At 46.4% G+C, this 18002-nt stretch overlaps 1 protein-coding gene across 1 annotated transcript; it reads right to left on the bottom strand.

The window, feature by feature from the left end:
• Positions 1 to 11545: 11545 nt before the first annotated feature.
• LOC146342873 (vomeronasal type-2 receptor 26-like) lies at positions 11546 to 17238 on the bottom strand. Its single transcript, XM_084808053.1, has 4 exons — positions 17219 to 17238; positions 14146 to 14248; positions 12657 to 12726; positions 11546 to 12447 (listed from the first exon to the last, which is right to left on the bottom strand). The coding sequence occupies exons 1-4, from the start codon at positions 17236 to 17238 to the stop codon at positions 11546 to 11548; spliced, it is 1095 nt and encodes a 364-aa protein (XP_084664179.1).
• Positions 17239 to 18002: the final 764 nt, after the last annotated feature.

Genomic DNA, 18002 nt, shown 5'->3' with positions numbered 1-18002 from the left:
GTTTCAACTCACCTGCGCATAGGGCATTTCTAACCACCAGCCTTTAATCCTGCATTGAAAACGGGGCATTCTGCTTCCGTTTTAAATGCAGGATCACCACTGGCTCCCTTTATTTGCACTCCCTCCCCCACCACCCTTCTTCCCTTACCTGAGTCTTCCATTATTTTCAATGATCTCACTCCTCTTCTTGCCCCTTTAAGTCTTTTCATGGAGGAAACTCAACTGGGACACAACGGGGTAATTTGATAGCACATTATCTGAGATCTATTTACAAATGGAACAAAGTGCATTTAGTGCAGGAGGGTCACGGCGTCATGTGAAGAGCCCGCAACTTCCTTCAAGGAGCCATCTCAATCGCAGGATAAAATCTCCATGTGAAGGGGCCCATAGTCTCTTTGATTTACGACTGCTTCCAATAGAACAAACAAATAGACGTGTTTGACAAAAGGGGAACTCTCTGGATCTACAGACTCAGAACACTTAGTCCAAATGCCCTTAATCTGGAGGACGATCTGTAAGCATTACACCAGCTATACGTCTGTTTTTGTTGTTAGTTTATTTGTTTTCTCCAGTTTGGAATGCGAATGCCTGGAGAGCTTTAATCTCCAGGCATTCCCGACTGCCACCCTGGTATCTGTTAAAAGCATGACTACTTATAGGGGTGGAGGGCGAACATTTATATATATTCTCTGTAATTAGTCTGTCTGTCTCTCTTACATCTATCTATCTATCTATCTATCTATCTATCTATCTATCTATCTAACTATCTATCTATCTATCATCTATCTATCTATCTATCTATCTATCATTTATCTATCAGCAATTTTAAACCATCAGCAATAAGAAAATTCAGCACCTGACCGGAACCTCCACCACTCTGTCACTGAGAGCCATCCCACTCCAAAGTACTCGTGAGGCTGGACCTAACCATAGCATAGGGTATCACATGATATCCATAGTGCCCAAATGATATGTTTGTTAAGGACATGGCCCTTAATAGCTGCAATTTCACAACATTTGGAACTTGAGTGAACATGGCAAGCCCTAAAAACACACCTGCTACACAGAAAGGTTTGGGGTAATGGTGGTGGGTGGGGTTAATAGAATACAGAGGGCCATCTCTGTGGTGGCCCCCACTCTGTGGAACTCCCTCCCTAGGGAACTCCACCATTGTTGTTGTTCAGTCATTCAGTCGTGTCCGACTCTTCGTGACCCCATGGACCATAGCACGGCAGGCCTTCTAGTCCTGCGCTCTTTCCCGGAGCGTGCTCAAGTTCATATTCATTGCATCCGTGATGCTATCTAGCCATCTCATCCTCTGCCGTCCCCTTCTCCTTTTGCCTTCAGTCTTTCCCAGCATCAGGGTCTTTTCCAGGGAGTTTTCTCTTCGCATTAGGTGGCCAAAATATTGGAGCTTCAGCTTCATTATCTGTCCTTCCAATGAGCACTCAGGGTTGATTTCCTTTAGGATGGACTGATTTGACCTCCTTCAGTCCAGGGGACTCGTAACAGTCTTCTCCAGCACCACAGTTCGAAAGCATCAATTCTTCGGCGCTCAGCCTTCCTTATAGTCCAGCTCTCACAGCCATACGTTACTACTGGGAAAACCATAGCTTTGATTAGACGGACCTTTGTCGGCAAGGTGATGTCTCTGCTTCTTACTATGCTGTCTAGGTTTGCCATAGCTTTCCTCCCAAGGAGCAAGCGTCTTTTAATTTCATGGCTACAGTCACCATCTGTGGTGATCGTGGAGCCCAAGAAAGTAAAATCTGTCACTGCTTCCATTTCTTCCCCTTCTATATGCCAGGAAGTGATAGGGCCAGATGCCATGATCTGAGTTTTTTTAATGTTGAGTTTCAAACCAGCTTTTGCACTCTCCTCTTTCACCCTCAACAAGAGGCTCTTGAGATCCTCTTCGCTTTCTGCCATTAGGGTGGTATCGTCTGCATATCGGAGGTTGTTGATAATTCTCCCGGCAATCTTAATTCCGACCTCTGATTCATCCAACCCGGCATTTCTCATGATGTACTCTGCATATAAGTTAAATAAGCAGGGTGACAATATGCAGCCTTGTCGTACTCCTTTCCCAATTTTGAACCAATCGGTTGTTCCATCTCTGGTTCTTACTGTTGCTTCTTGACCCTCGTACAGGTTTCTCAGGAGACAGGTAAGGTGGTCTGGTACTCCCATCACTTTAAGAATTTGCCACAGTTTGTTGTGATCCACACAATCAAAGGCTTTAGCGTAGTCAATGAAGCAGAAATAGACGTTTTTTCTGGAATTCTCTTGCTTTCTCCATGATGCAGCGAATGTTGGCGATTTGATCTCTAGTTCCTCTGCCTCTTCTAAACCCAGCTTGTACTTCCGGTAGTTCTCGGTTCGCATACTGCTGAAGCCTAGCTTGTAGGATTTTGAGCATCACCTTGCTGGCATGTGAAATGAGCGCAATTGTGCGGTAGTTTGAACACTCTTTGGCGTTGCCCTTCTTTGGAATTGGAATGTAAACTGACCTTTTCCAGTCTTGTGGCCACTGTTGAGTGTTCCAGATTTGTTGGCATATTGAATGCAGCACTTTAACAGCATCATCTTTTAGGATTTTAAATAGCTCGGCTGGAATACTGTCATCTCCACTAGCTTTGTTGTTACTAATGCTTCCTAAGGCCCACTTGACTTCACTCTCTAGGATGTCCGGCTCAAGTTCAGTGACCGCACTATCATGGCTATCAGGGACATTCAGATCTTTCCTGTATAGTTCTTCTGTGTATTCTTGCCACCTCTTCTTAATCTCATCTGCTTCTGTTAGGTCCCTGCCTTCTTTGTCCTTTATCATGCCCGTCTTTGCACAAAACGTTCCCTTGAGATCTCCAATTTTCTTGAAGAGATCTCTAGTCTTTCCCATTCTGTTGTTTTCCTCGATTTCTTTGCATTGTTCATTTAAGAAGGCCTTCCGGTCTCTCCTTGCTATTCTCTGGAACTCTGCATTCAGTTGGGTATATCTTCCCCTTTCTCCCTTGCTTTTCGCTTCCCTTCTTTCGTGAGCTACTTGTAAAGCCTCATCAGACAGCCACTTGGCTTTCTTGCATTTCTTTTTCTTTGGGACGGATTTCGTTGCTGCCTCCTGAACAATGTTACGGACCTCCGTCCATAGTTCCTCAGGCACTTTGTCTATCAGGTCTAATCACTGAAATCTATTCCTCACCTCCACTGTATATTCATCAGGGATATGATTTAGGTCATACCTGAACGGTTTAGTGGTTTTCCCGACGTTCTTCAATTTAAGCCGAAATTTTGCAAGAAGCAGCTCATGATCTGAGCCACAGTCAGCTCCAGGTCTTGTTTTGACTGACTGTATGGAGCTTCTCCATCTTTGGCTGCAAAGGACATAATCAATCTGATTTCGATATTGACCATCTGGTGACGTCCATGTGTAGAGTCGCCTCTTGTGCTGTTGGAAAAGAGTGTTTGCTATGATCAGCATGTTCTCTTGGCAAAACTCTATTAGCTTTTGTCCTGCTTCATTTTGTACACCAAGGCCATGCCTGCCTGTTATCCCGGTGATTTCTTGACTTCCTACTTTAGCATTCCAATCCCCTATGATGAAGAGGACATCTTTTTTGGGTGTTAGTTCTAGAAGGTGTTGTAGGTCTTCATAGAACCGATCAACCTCAGCTTCTTCGGCCTCAGTGGTTGGGGCATAGACTTGAATTACTGTGATGTTGAATGGTTTGCCTTGGATTCGTACTGAGATCATTCTATCATTTTTAAGATTGTACCCCAGTACTGCTTTTCCCACCCTTTTGTTGACTATGAGTGCTACTCCATTTCTTCTAAGGGATTCTTGCCCACAATAGTAGATATGATGGTCACCTGAATTAAATTCGCCCATGCCTGTCCATTTGAGTTCGCTGATTCCCAAGATGTCGATGTTCAATCTTGCCATCTCATGTTTGACCACCTCCAGCTTACCTTGATTCATTGATCTGACATTCCAGGTTCCTAAACAGTATTGTTCTTTACAGCATCGGATTTTCTTTTCACCGCCAGACACATCCACAGCTGAGTGTCCTTTCGGGTTTGGCCCAGCCGCTTCACTCTTTCTGGCGCTACTTGGAAATACCCTCTGCTCTTCCCCAGTAGCATATTGGACACCTTCCGAGCTGAGGGGCTCATCTTCCGGCGTCATCTCTTTTAGCCTTGTGATACGTTCCATGGGGTTTTCTTGGCAAGAATACTGGAGTGGGTTGCCATTTCCTTCTCCAGTGGACCACATTTTGTCAGAACTCTCTGCCATGACCTGTCCGTCTTGGGTGGCCCTGCACGGCATAGCTTATGGCTTCACTGAGTTACGCAAGCCCCTTTGCCACAACAAGGCAGTGATCCAGGAAGGAGATATATATCAAGACATAAGTGTAAAGCAGCACAACAGCAAAGCAACAATGTGGCTTGTTTAACAGAATAGATTAAATATCCAGCTTGCATCACATTCAGACCCCGCCCCCCGCTGCCCATAATGAAGATGTTTGCAACCCAGAATCACACCAGTGTAAATCAGTGCATTGCATTATCTGCAGTTACCTCCAAGAAACCACCTCTTTCTGGAGCACAGTCGCTGTCACAACGTTTTGCATTTGACAATCAGGAACCCACACTTCCACTAATGTGGTGTATTAATTGAATGTGAAAAGAAAAAGAAACACGGATGTCATACACAATATTTTGGGGAAAACGACAACGGAGCTAGCAGTGAAATTCTGCAATCACAAATCTGTGATTCTAAAACAAAAAATCTTGAGTGGCCATTTGCAAGACATTTTAGCTCTCCTGCACATCGTGTCTCTGAGGAGCAACTGCTTCCAAGAGAACAAACAAAAGACACTGGCATGCTTGACAAAAGGGAAACTAGGGATGTCAGAGAATTCTGCCACGGATCTCGGGGAGGCCGAATGCCAGCACATTCAGCCCCCCGAAATCGGTGGCGGAACGATCTGCCTCCCCCCTGGACGAGACTTACCTGGGGTGGACCTTCCTGGTGGCGGAGGCTCCGGCAGCGGCTCCGGCAGCAGTTTGGCTGCAGTTTGGTGGCGGCGGCTGGTCTTCTGATTGGCTGCCGCCGCCGCCATTTCCAGGTTAAAAAAAAAAAAAAAGTGATAGGCTATGTAAATCTTTACGTAGCCTATCACGGCTGACTTAAAACAAAAACAAAAAAAATCAGTCTAGACAAGACGGAGGTGCTGTTAGTGGGTGGTTCGTCTGCCTGGCTAGGTGATATTCAACTTGTTCTGGAGGGGCTTGCACTCCCCCTAAATGATAAGATTCTACCCAATACTGTAGCAATATGAATTGTGTGTCTCTGTGCCTGAAGAAAGAAACAAGGACAATCTCATTTAGAGCTGCTGCACACAAACCCATGCCTCTTTTTCAGCAAGTGAAATTTTTGTACTGCCTCTCATACGCTTTCCTCACTGTGCCTCTCACACAGTAATACATGGCCATGTCTTCCGAAACCAGGGCACTCAGTTGTAGGAACACCTGGCTTTTCGAGGTGTCTCTCGTAATGGTGATCCGATTTTGGAGAGCACTGTTGTAGTGAGTGCTTCCACTTCTCCAGATATCTCCAGCCCACTCCAGTCCTTTTCCTGGAGGCTGACGGACCCAGTGCATGTCAGCACTTGTGAGCGAAAATCCAGATACCTTGCAGATCAGTCGGAGGGTCTCCCCTGGCTTCTTCACACCCCCACCAGACTCTGTGAGGGTAATTTGGGATGAAATGTCTGAATAGACAGAAAAAGAGCATTAAGGATGACAAAAAATTAAAAAAATGAAGAAGGAACATGGTGAAATTACAGGGAAATGTCATTGAAATGTCTAAAGAGTGGAAATGGGAGTTTTCCTTGCATGCAGGTAAAGTCAAGAGGAAACTGATCAAAAGCCTGAGGTCCATGACTGATGGTTGGCATCAACTGCAAGGGCCTAAAACTGAGCTGAATTCTACGGAGGCTTTTGAATGATCCACCTCTGCCCCATAACTTCCCTTTAAAGTGGGCCGCACGAGAAAGATTTGCATAATTCTAGAAATGCTACGAATAAAGGCAGAGTCTCACACTGAACAATTACGGGTGGTTTGAACTGAGAACAGCCATCCCACATGTCCAGCCTGTGCCCATAACATAATTATGCTCAATTTCCCTGACCTGTAAAAGGGGAAGCCATTTTTTCTTATTGATATTTGTTCAAAACTGCTGAGATACATGTGTGTCTTAGTGTTGTGCTGTTTGCTTAAGAGTGTATGGAAATGGTTTCTATTCTGCGAATGATGTGCTTCGAGGGTTTTTAATCTTTTGTAAAACACTCAGAGAGCTTTTGTTATTTTGCAATGTAGAAATGTCATTAATGAATGAAAAGGATTCAAAAGTAGTATAATCCATTGAGTGTGCGTGTGTGTGCGCGTGTGTGTTCTTTATGGGAATGGCTGTTTTTTCATGAAAACACATGAAGAGGCCCTAGATATTGCATTGCTCCCTTACATGACAGGACTCCTGAATAGAAGGATCAGCTCATTTGTTCAACCGGCCTCTGGAATTGCCTTTTTCCTGGCTGTAGGGATATCAGAGACTTCCTCCATGAATCTCGGGGAGGCCGAATGCCAGCGCATTCGGCCCTCCGAAATCGGTGGCAGAATGGTCTGCCCCCCGCCCTCCCCCCAGGATGGGACTTAGCTTGGATGGATCTTCCTGGCAGCGGTGGCTCTGGCGGTGGTTCGGCGGCGGTTCGGCGGCGGTTCGGCGGCGGTTCAACGGCGGTTCAGCAGTGGTTCGGCAGCAGTGGCTGCCGGTCTTCCGACCGGCTGCCACCGCCGCCATTTTCATTAAAAAAAAAACAAAAAACAAAAAAACATGATGGGCTACGTAAAGATTTACGTAGTATATCATGGCTAGATTTTTTAAAAACACCATGATAGGCTACATAAATGTTTATGTAGCCTATCACGGCTGATTTAAAAGAAAAAAAATGCGCGTATGCAAATGGCGGCGCCCAAGGGCGCCGCCATTTGAGTTCCTTATTTTTAGGGATGGGGGAGAATTTCTCCCCGAAACTTCAGGGGGCCGAGTGCCAACGTGTTCGGCCCCCCGAAGTAGCTTCGGGGAGAATTTCTCCGCACGCCCCACGCCCCCCACGTGTAGCTGTAGTCTACGTAAAGATTACATAGACTACAGCGAAAGTAAGGGCAACGCTATTTGCGTTGCCCTTATTTTCACCGTAGTCTACATAAAGTTTTATGTAGACTACAGCGACCAAATAAGGAACGTGAATGGCGGCTCCCTATGGGGGCCGCCATTTGCATACGCGCTTTTTTTTTTTTTAAAGTCACCCGTGATAGGCTACATGACGATTAACATAGCCTATCATGGCTGACTTTGTAGATCTAGCCATGATAGGCTACGTTAATCGTCACGTAGCCTATCACGGGGGCGTTGTGTTTTTTTTTAACTTTTTATTTCGCGGCAGGGCAAGGCGAGGCGCCTCCTCCCCGGCCTGAATTTCAGCCTGGAGGGGCGGGAAGCCTCCCCTCCGGTCTGAATTTTGGCTGGGCGAGGCGGGAAGCCTCCCCCCTTGGCCTGAACTTCGGGGGGAGCAGCAAAGCACCTCCCCCCCACCACGAACAAGCCTATCACGGCAGCCCCCCACACCAAAAAAGCAGCGTACGCAAATGGCAGCGGCTACGGCGGCCGCCATTTGCGTTCCCTATTTTTCGCCGTTTTAGCATACGTAAATATTTACATAGGCTATTACGGCAAAAAAAAGGGGGAACACAAATAGCGTAGTGGGTGGTATTTGCGTTCCTTTTTTCCCCCCACCATAATAGCTTACGTAAATATTTACGTAGGCTAAAACGGCAGGAAAAAAAGGGAATGCAAATAGCGCCCACTTTGCAATTTGCGTTCCCCTTGTTTTCCACCATAATAGCCTACGTAAATATTTACGTAGACTAAAATCGCAAAAAATAGGGAAGGCAAATGATGGCTGCCATAGTCTCCACCATTTGTGTACACTGTTTTTTTTATTGGCTTGCCGCGATAGGCTACGTAAATACTTACGTAGCCTATCACGGCAAAGACCAGGATGCAAATGGTAGCCGTAGCATCCGGTCGAAAGACCAGCCGACACCGGACCCGCACCCTGACCCGCCGTTGTCCGGAACATCCAACCCAGGTAAGCCTCGTCCTGGGGGGAATCCATGGCGGGGTGGGGGGCAGGCTGTTCCACCATGGATTCGGGGGGGGCAAATGCCAGTGCATTCGGCCTCACTAAAATCCATGGCGGAATTCTCCGTCATCCCTAGTTGCCACCCAGCTAAAAGCAAAGAGCCCAGCACTGCTGTGAATGGGGCTTTTAGGGCTTCCCCTGGAACGAAACATCTCTGTTGTTTTTTTCTTCCAAGAGTATCTCCTTTGATATGCTACAAAAAATCAGCACAAACACTCTTCCATCTTCTACGTATTTCTGCATTCACATGTACAACAAAGACAACTATAGGGGTTAATTTTAACTGTGTAATAATTCAGTCACAGCTAAAGGAGATTCAGATGCTTAGGTTCCATTTCAGACAGGTTCCTAAACTCTGGCCCACAGGGAAATACCTGGATCAGGGTTTTCCTCCTGCTTTTTGGATTGAACACCACATCTCAGTTATAAACAAAGGAGCACAGACAGGTTACATTTTACAGCATTTACTGACAAAAAGCAAACATATCCAAGATAATTGTGGAAATAAGATGGTACTGCACTTCTAGTTAACAGAAGATAGAGAAGATATAAATTACTCGTTACAGTATTTTGCTAGCAGAGGTCAGTGAGAACATCTAATATCTTCCTTTGACTTACATAGTTTGACACTAGGACATGATGTCTGATGTGATTGGATACTGCACCTTTTACTCCTACCTCTTCCCATCTGCCCACACCTTCCCTTCATATCATATTTATCACCCCCTTCACCTCATGACCTCTCTCCACTGACCCCCCCCCCCACTCACCAAATTTGCTCAATGAAGGCGAAGGGATTGCACTCTTGTTATATTTACGTACTCCGGACTTAAACACAATAGGATCACATCCCTGATGTACTCAGTAGGTTCCTCTGTTTAGGACAGGGATGCAGAACCTCAGGCCTGGGGGCAAAACCTAGGCCTCTGGGTTCCCCAGATGGCCATGCCCACTTCCCCTGGCCCCATCCCCTTTCCCTAACCACTGATTGTTTGGTCATTTCCTGGATTTTATTTTTATTTTTTTGCAGTTTTTTCCCATTCTAGAAGGTTGAAATGCTTCTCCCAGAAAGCCAAATACTGGCAGTAAGAATTTAAAGCTAGAATTCCTGTCCTTACCTTAGGAATGGGGAATCTCCAGCACTTTGGCTGATTTGGTCCACTAGACTGATCCATTGGGTGCATGGGGCCTTGGCATAACCCCCCTCCCCTGCTCCATCTGGGCTAACAGGGAGCGGGATTCCTGCTGTTATCTTCAAATACTGATGGGAGATAAAGGTGGGGGTTCCTCTGTGCAGCGTGTCCCCTCCCAGTTGGGATGGGCACTGGCACACAGCCTCATGGGGCCCATGGGAGGGATGGCTGTGGGGGTCATCCGGCTCCTCAACCAAGCTAAGTGCCCCATTCCTGCCTTACTGCAACCTGTTGTCTTGCTAAGCTACTGCAGACATTGATTAGAAGGCTTTTCATAACCTTATATACCTTAAATGCCTTATATTTCTATTTCTATTTCTATTTCTATTTCTATACTAAACTCATTCTATGCTACACGGGGGTGGGGGGTATATACTTATCTAATACATCAGTTTCATCAATGATAACACTCATGCACTAGGAAACATGAATTAAAATGCATACAAACCACTTTCTCCCATCAGACTTAGGTCAGTTTCTGGTGAAACTGATTTGTTTACCTTAAGAATTTGACTGCCTTGTGAATTTGAATGCAGGGTGCTAAGAAACCTGGCAATCTCCTGCTTGGGAGAGCCCACTACCTCCCCAGGTAATTGTTCCATTGTAGTGTTGCTCTAACAGTCAGGAAGTTTTTCCTGATGTTCAGCCGGAATCTGGCTTCCTGTAACTTGAGCCCATTATTCCGTGTCATAACTGTGTATTCCGTGGCTTTCTCCAGGATCTCCTGTTACTTTTGCTTTGATTCCAAAGTTGACCAAAGGACTACCTACTAGGCTGCTGCCTCCCCCAAGCCACATCATCCCTTTCATAAAGGAGTAAAGATCTCGAGGAGAAATTCACATACCAAACCGCAGTAACTCTACCCTGAGATTTTCTTCACCATGTCTAGTCGGGTGACTGCACATCTGTACATGAAGTCCAACATGGCTGTAAATGAGACTAACAGCCTGGATGTAGCATTTTTAGAAATATTTGTGTCAGATGCAGAATCTCAGATGACTATGCAGATACAAAGATATAGTGTGGTTGCTATTTGGTATGTGAAGTCTGAACAATTGCATAAATAGCAGGTTTTGGAGGAATTCCTAGATCTCTAAAGGACTAGATCAGGTTGGAATCAGGGCTGTGCGTGGACCCCCTGATACAACTCAGAGGCTGCTTTGGGGCTTCTGAGGCAGGCCCAATTCAGCTTAGACTGATTCGGGGGCGAGGGGACTCACTTCGGCCTATGAAGCCGAAACAGGATTCAGGCATCCGAATCCTGCTTCACCCTCAACATGCCACCCAGCCCCTAGCTCCTTACCTGTACCCTTGCTCTGTAGGGGGAGGGGGGTCACTGGGGAAGCCATCGCTGCCAGTGCCACTAGGGAAGGTGCTGTTACTGCCAGCAGCCATCTTGTTGTTCTGGAGGGGGAACTCAAAGGAGCAGCCTACCAGGGGTTCTAAGTGTCAGTTGGTCTCCGTTTGGAGAAAAGTGCAGCAAGTCTCTGAACATAAGGAGTAGGAGGGGAGACTCCCCCCCTTTCCCGTGGGGCATCGGGGCGCAGCTGTTGTCATCGCGCCAAGTGGGCTGAGCGCCTCCTCTCAGTGTCTGCAACCTCTCGCTAGTCTCTGCGCCTGCACCTCGCATCTAGAAGCTCAAGATATCCCTCCCTCTCCATGCTAGGGTCACTGTCGCTCCCAGGAATGTGAAGGGGGGGCTCTCCCTCCAGCTGCACCTCTGAAAAATGAGCGGGTTACTCTCCCACGGAATGTGTCTCTTCCTCAGAATCAGAGCTGCTTTAGGACTCTATGGGCTCAGATCCAACCCTGACATTCACCACGGAGAGGTGTCCTTCATGTCCACTGCTTCAACTTGGAGCTCAGGCTTCAGGCCAAAGCATGCACAGCCCTAGTAAGGCCAGGTCAGTGGTAAAGGTCTTGAAGTCCCACCTCTACCTCTGATGATACACAGAGACGATATGTGAAAAGGAATTGAATGATTGACATGTATTTTATCTTAAGCTTGTAACTCATAAGACTAATTTTACTATCTCCGTTCATTGGACACCATGGAATGAATGCATTTAATTGGGCAGGTTGATGCTTTAATTCTTTCTCCTTATGAGCTGCTCCCTGTTGTTTAGCTCAGGCTTGAACAGAATAATGTAACATTTGGGTGGAAAGATGCAGCCTAACAATCCAGCACTGGAGGCTAAGATGGAAAAGATCTCCACAGCTACCATGTATTTGCCCTTGGTGCTTAGGTAGGCCGGAACAAAGGACAACCAAACACTGCAAAACATCAGCATGCTGAAGGTGATAAACTTGGCTTCATTAAAACTGTCGGGCAACTTCCTGGCAAGGAAAGCCACCAAAAAGCTAATGATGGACAGAAGTCCAATGTAGCCCAGGACAAGATAAAACATGAGGGCAGACCCTGCATTACATTGCACAATGATTTCCTCCATCACTGAGTGCATGTCTAAATCTGGGAATGGGGAAGAGGTTCTGAGCCACACAGCACAAATGCCAGCTTGAATGAGGGAGCAAGAAAGGACAATGGAGGTGGCCAGCCTTTGCCCAACCCACTTCCTGATTCCGGACCCTGGCTTGGTGGCCATGAAAGCTACAACCACAGTGATGGTTTTGGCCAAGACACAAGAAACAGCCACCGAGAAAATCAAACCAAAAATTGGTTGTTGGAAAAGGCAGCTCAGTTTCCTGGGCTGTCCAAGGAATAACAGAGAAGAGAGGAAGCAGAGCAGGAGAGAGATGAGGAGAGTGTAGGTGAGGCCCCGATTGTTGGCTTTGACTATGGGGGTGTCTCTGTGCTTAATAAAAGTTTGTAGCACCAAGGCTGTCACCAAGGAAAAAGAAAGAGCAACTGAAGCTAAACTTTTCCCCAATGGTTCTTCATAGGACAGGAAGCTTACCACTTTAGGGATGCATTGATCTCGATCCCTATTTGGATATTGATCTTCTGAGCATTCAAAACAGTCATCAGTGTCTAAAAATAGAAAGAAAGAGGGGTCATCACAATGGAAAATTATAACCAAGTTCCACAACTCGCTTAAATATTGGAGTTCCTGCTTCTGCTGACTATTATCTTGTCGTTTCACATTTGGAGCTTTCATTGTAAAAAAGATACCTTGGTATACCAGAGGTATACTTCCCAATCTCTCCTTGTACTGAATTTATCTCTTGAATCTCCCTTACTGAACTTCCTCATCCTACATTCTCCATCTGGTTCCAGAGTCTGAATAATTACTGTGATATGATTTTCCACCTGATTTGGAAGTGCAGAAAAAATTGTCAACACAGTGGAAGATGGTTTCCATTTCTAAGAGCTAGTGGTGAACAACAATTGCTCTTTTCTGTGCCTAGACCTCTGATTGGGCCTCTTGCTTTAAGCAGCCAGGTATACTTCTTGTTTTCTGATTATTTCTCACAGGCAGATAACTGTTTGAGATGGTCTGGTACAACTGGATCGCCCACTATGTACCTTCTGCTAGACTTCAAGGTCTACCACTGAGTATGGGAGGGAGTGTCTGGAATGGACATATAACTATCCATACTGGCTAGTTACCACTGGCTAGTTCTAATGGTTTTGATCTGCATGAGTGTCCAAACTTTCTCAAAGTAACTGGAGGAGGGATGTCAGTGAAATCTGCAATGGAACCAAATGAGTTTGGATGTTTATGAATCTGACCCACGCATTCTGCGACAGACTGGCTTTTCCCCCGTTGAGTGGATTCCACAGACTTGCAGGCTATTTTTCTAACCCTCAGGGATTTTGCACAAATATCATCTTAGAAAAATGTGCAAAAAAACCCCTGGCTGAATATGTGCATTTCCCCAATAGGCAAAAGTGTGAAAATGCACATTTTAGGGGGATTTGCACATTTTGTGGGAAATTTGTGCATTTTTTGCACATGCAAATTTGCACACATTTGGGAAGAAAATCCAATTCCATCAAGGGGTGGATGATGGGATGAAAGGTGCCGGGCAACCTGCAAAATACAGATGAAATGGATTTTATACAATGCATACATCCCTAAACTGGGATATGGCCATAGCATAAGTGGGATTAATATGAGCATCATAATATATACGAGTCCCTGAAACACTCCCGGGCAGGGTGGAATCCCAGTGCAGGCTGATCCAGAAAAGGTGCTGCATACCAGGCTGTTATTAGAGTCTATCTGTCACCATTCTGAGGGGGTTTCCGGCAACTGGAAGTATGTACGCAGTGGAAGATGGTGCCTCCAGTTTCAGTGGGGCTGTGAATCCATTCTCTGTTTCAGTCAGAACTCAAAAGGAGCTATCAAAGGTGCTGAACCCTATCCCTAAAATTGGTTTGCCAGCTTGGCTAGCTCCTTTATAGTTGTGGCTTGTTATGTCCTAAACCCATAATGCATTCATAGCCCCACCTAAGTCAGAGCCACCAGGTTACACTGGATGTAAGTCTTATACTCTTGCTCTGTTGTTTCTTCCTACAATTATTGCCCTGCAGTGTTTTGCTTTTTTGATGTACTAGTTTGTTCCTGTTTAAAGGAATTTTAGCCTTCACGGGTGTTCATTGTTTCTGAATACTAATGAAAACTGTTGCCTCTTGGCAACACACACACTGGCAGCTCCTTCTTCCAAAATTGTTTTATGTTATTAACCCTATTTACTGGAATATTTGGTGCATCACATCACCTACCTGTTTGTTTTGAAATCTTCCCATCTGGACATGGATGACAATCATAGCAACAAACTTCTCCCCTTCCTTTTTTCTCTTCTGATAACCAGGTTTGCAGGAGTCACTACAGACAGAAAGGGGCAGGACCTATCCATAAATAAATATGAGGAATGTTTCAGGACAGTGTCATTTATAAGAATGAGATCCTTCGACATCTGGCTGACTCTTCTGTATATAGGGTATGTACAGACAATCCTACTGCTGACATTGCCAGGCATATAAATAGCATCCTGGTGGAGGGTTTAAGCACAAAGTACATGAACTGACTTTTTTGAGAAAACAGAACACTTTCAAACTGGATAAACTGTAGTTTGACATTTAGTCATGTGAAATAACTTGCAAGGGAGCATAAAATAACACTTTTTTATGGACAAGCCCATGATCTCTTTCAGAAGAACTAGAAATATTAGAAACAACATGCTGGTGAGAAGTGAATGTAGGGAACATAGTGAAAGTTTACCCAATCTTTTAGCAGGTGCATGCCCAGGGGACATCACCCATGTTGACACTGCAGCTATTGTAGATACACATCCAAAGTTACTGTATTTGTACATCTGTCTAATCAAAAATATGTATACTTTAAAGCAGCTCATCCCTTGCAACAGCAACTTTAGTTTCATCAACTGAAACTCAATCCAGACAAGACGGAGGTATTGCTAGTAGGTGGTTTGTCTGCCCGGCTAGGTGATGTTCAACCTGTTCTGGAGGGGGTTGCACTCCCACTGAAGGATCAGGTTCATAGTTTGGGGGTGCTCTTGGACCCAGAACTGTCACTTAAGGCACAGGTGAACTCAGTGGCACAGAACACTTCTTATCAGCTTAGGCTGGTGTACCAACTACCCCCTGATCTGGGCAGAGATAGCCTAGCTACAGTTCTCCATGCTCTGATAACCTCTCGTCTGGATGACTGCAATGCGTTATATTTGGGGCTGCCTTTGAAAATGGTCCGAAAACTTCGAAATAGTCCAAAATAGGGCAGCAAGGTTGTTAACAGGGACTGGCCAATGAGATCTCATTACACCAGTAGTTTTCCAGCTGCACTGGCTGCCAGTCCTTTTCCGGGCCTGTTTCAAAATGCTGCTATTAACATTCAAAGCCCTTAACAGCTTGGGGCCAGGTTATCCGAAGGATTGCCTCCCCCGCCCCCCATGTGTGCCTGCCTGGACCCTAAGGTCATCTTCTGGGGTCCCTCTCCATGAACCCCTGCCAAAGGAAATGAGGCAGGTGGCTACAAGCCTTTTCCACTGTGGCACCCCAACTGTGGAGTGAGCTCCCTAGAGAGGTTCGCCTGGCACCTACATTGTATTCCTTTCCGCGCCAGGTGAAGACCTTTTTATTCTCGCAGTATTTTAGCTTCCTAGTCTTTTAGCTCTGATGTTTTAAATCTGTATTTTAAATCACTGCATTGCTGCGAGGTTTGATTCTGGTTGTACTGTTATATTGTGGTTTTAAGCTTTCATATTTTATATGGTTTTATGCTGCACCTTGTGGTTTTAATTTCTGCGAACCACCTTTGGCTTTGGCTATTGGGCAGTATGGAAATGAAATAAACAAACAAACAAACATTGTGGTCTGTGCTATCCAGTGCAAGTGCCAACAAATATATTTGGGAAAAACTATCAGATCCCTTTAAAAATGATAGTACACCTAAGAAATATTAAAAACAAAAGGCCCGGTGCTCTGTTAGTGTGTCATTTTAGAGAAAAGAAACATCTCCGAACACATCCTAAATTTTGGGCATTGGAAAACCTTGCTAAATAGAAGGAAATCAGCTACTGAAAAAGAAACGGCATGGATCCTGAAATTAAACACACTGGGGTCGTCTACATGAAAGTGGAATGAGAAGCACTTTCAGGTATTATCTCGATTTTCATGAAACCAGCTTTGGTCCATCAGGGGCTCACGAAGGAAGAAAAGTGGTGTATACTGTACCTAAAAGCCTGCTTTTCATGGGTCACACAGTGCTTTAAACCCCCATACTTCAGGGTCGGGTGGGCAGAATAAAACTGAATGTCATCAACCTGGTAGATGCTGCTCAGCGAAAGAGAGAGGCTTGTTCCCCGACCCTGTCTACGCTGCCCACAGAGTTTACTGGAAACGCTGAATTAACCCGCGTAGTTTAACTCCACACCACTCCCTCCTCATCCACCATTGGGATACTATGAAAGACTGAAGAGTAAAACTGTGCTTTTTATGAAAACAGGCTGTGGTATCCTGACTAGGGATGTTAGAGAAATCTGCCGCAGATTCAAATGAGGAATCCGTGGTGGGATGGCTCCACTTACCTCTGCTCCAGGAGGATTCCCCATGGAACGGCACTCAGCTGCATGGTTAACTGGAGCCATTCGCCTCTGCGCCAATCGCCATTTTTTTTTTAAAAAAAAAAATGACGATCAGCAGGATGTGCCCATAGACTTGTACGCAAGATTCACAGCTCTATTTTGCATATAAGCCTATGGGCACATCCTCCCTATCGCCATTTTTTAAATCGGCAATCGGCACGGATGCAAACAGGTCCAGGTAAGTGGCCCTCAAGCTGGGGGGCTCCTAGGGATGTCAGAGAATTCCGCCACGGATCTCGGTGAGGCCAAATGCCAGTGCATTCGGCCCCCCATCTGAGTCCCTGCAGAGGCTATGATAGGCTACATAAATATTTACGTAGCCTATCACGGCAAAAAAACAGGAACGCAAATGGCGGCCGCCGTAGCCACTGCCATTTGCGTCTGCAGGCTCCACACGGCGCCTGAGAATGCACCCAGCCGGCGGCTCCGTGGAGTTGCTGTGGAGTGGAGCCAGGCGGGTTAGGATTTTGGGGGGAGGTGCGGAGCTCCTCCCCCCCACTGCAAATCACCCCATCAAAATGTAAGTGACTTTCGTATATCCCTAGCGGTTCTGCAGAATCCTCATGGAACAGAGCTGCTCTGGAGGATTCCGGGAGGGGGAACAGATTGTCTCCCCCCCAGGCAGATTCCCTACTGGAACAGATGGTGGGGAATCTGTTCCATTCATTCGTAGGGATGTACAAAACACTTACCTGGTTTCGTCCAGAGACATCCACGGTGGCGGGGAGGTGCTCCGTCCCTCCTCCTGAAATCCTCAATGGGGGGGAGCCTATCCATTCCTCCCACCTGGAATCCTGCCCGGCTGGCTCTGCTCTGCAGCCAGGCCAGGGAGCCGCCAGCTGGGCCAACCCGCAGCAGGGCCTCCAGCCACTACTGGGCTGCTGCGGACGCAAATGGCGTCCTGAGTAGGGGATGCCATTTGCGTCCCTATGGTAGCCCATGATAGGTTACGTAAATATTTACGTAGCCTATCACGGCTAAAGCAGGGATGCAAATGGCATCCCCTATGCCATTTGCGTTCCCGTTTTATCCGTGATAGGCTACGTAAACATTTACGTAGCCTATGACAGCTAAAACGGGAACGCAAATGGTGTCCCCTACATCCCTAAAGCAGGGATGCAAATGGCATCCCCTCCGCCATTTGCATCCACAGCAGCCCAGCAGCAGCTGGAGCTGCCGCCACCGCCACCGCTGCCGCCACTGCCACCGCCGGAGCTGCAGCCGGAGCCGCAGCCAGGTAGGCTCCATTTTGCAGGGCTTTTGCTGGGTGGTGGGGCGGGTTGCTCCTTTCCGCCACGGATTCCAGGGGGCCGAATTCACTGGAATTCACCCCCCCCGGTATCCGTGGCAGAATTCTCTAACATCCCTAATCTGTACATCCCTAATTCCTGACTGACTGGAATAGGAAAACTGTGCGTTGCAGAATGTAGAAGGCTGCATTCTGTGAATGAGTCCAGACGCTATTGTGGTATCCTG

This window comes from Heloderma suspectum, chromosome 6 (assembly GCF_057233095.1).
Source record: "Heloderma suspectum isolate Gila_16-S chromosome 6, 16-S_ref, whole genome shotgun sequence".
In the NCBI taxonomy this organism is placed as follows: Eukaryota; Metazoa; Chordata; class Lepidosauria; order Squamata; family Helodermatidae; genus Heloderma; species Heloderma suspectum.
The sequence above is the reverse complement of the archived record's forward strand: the minus strand, read 5'-3'. Positions and strand labels throughout refer to the sequence as shown.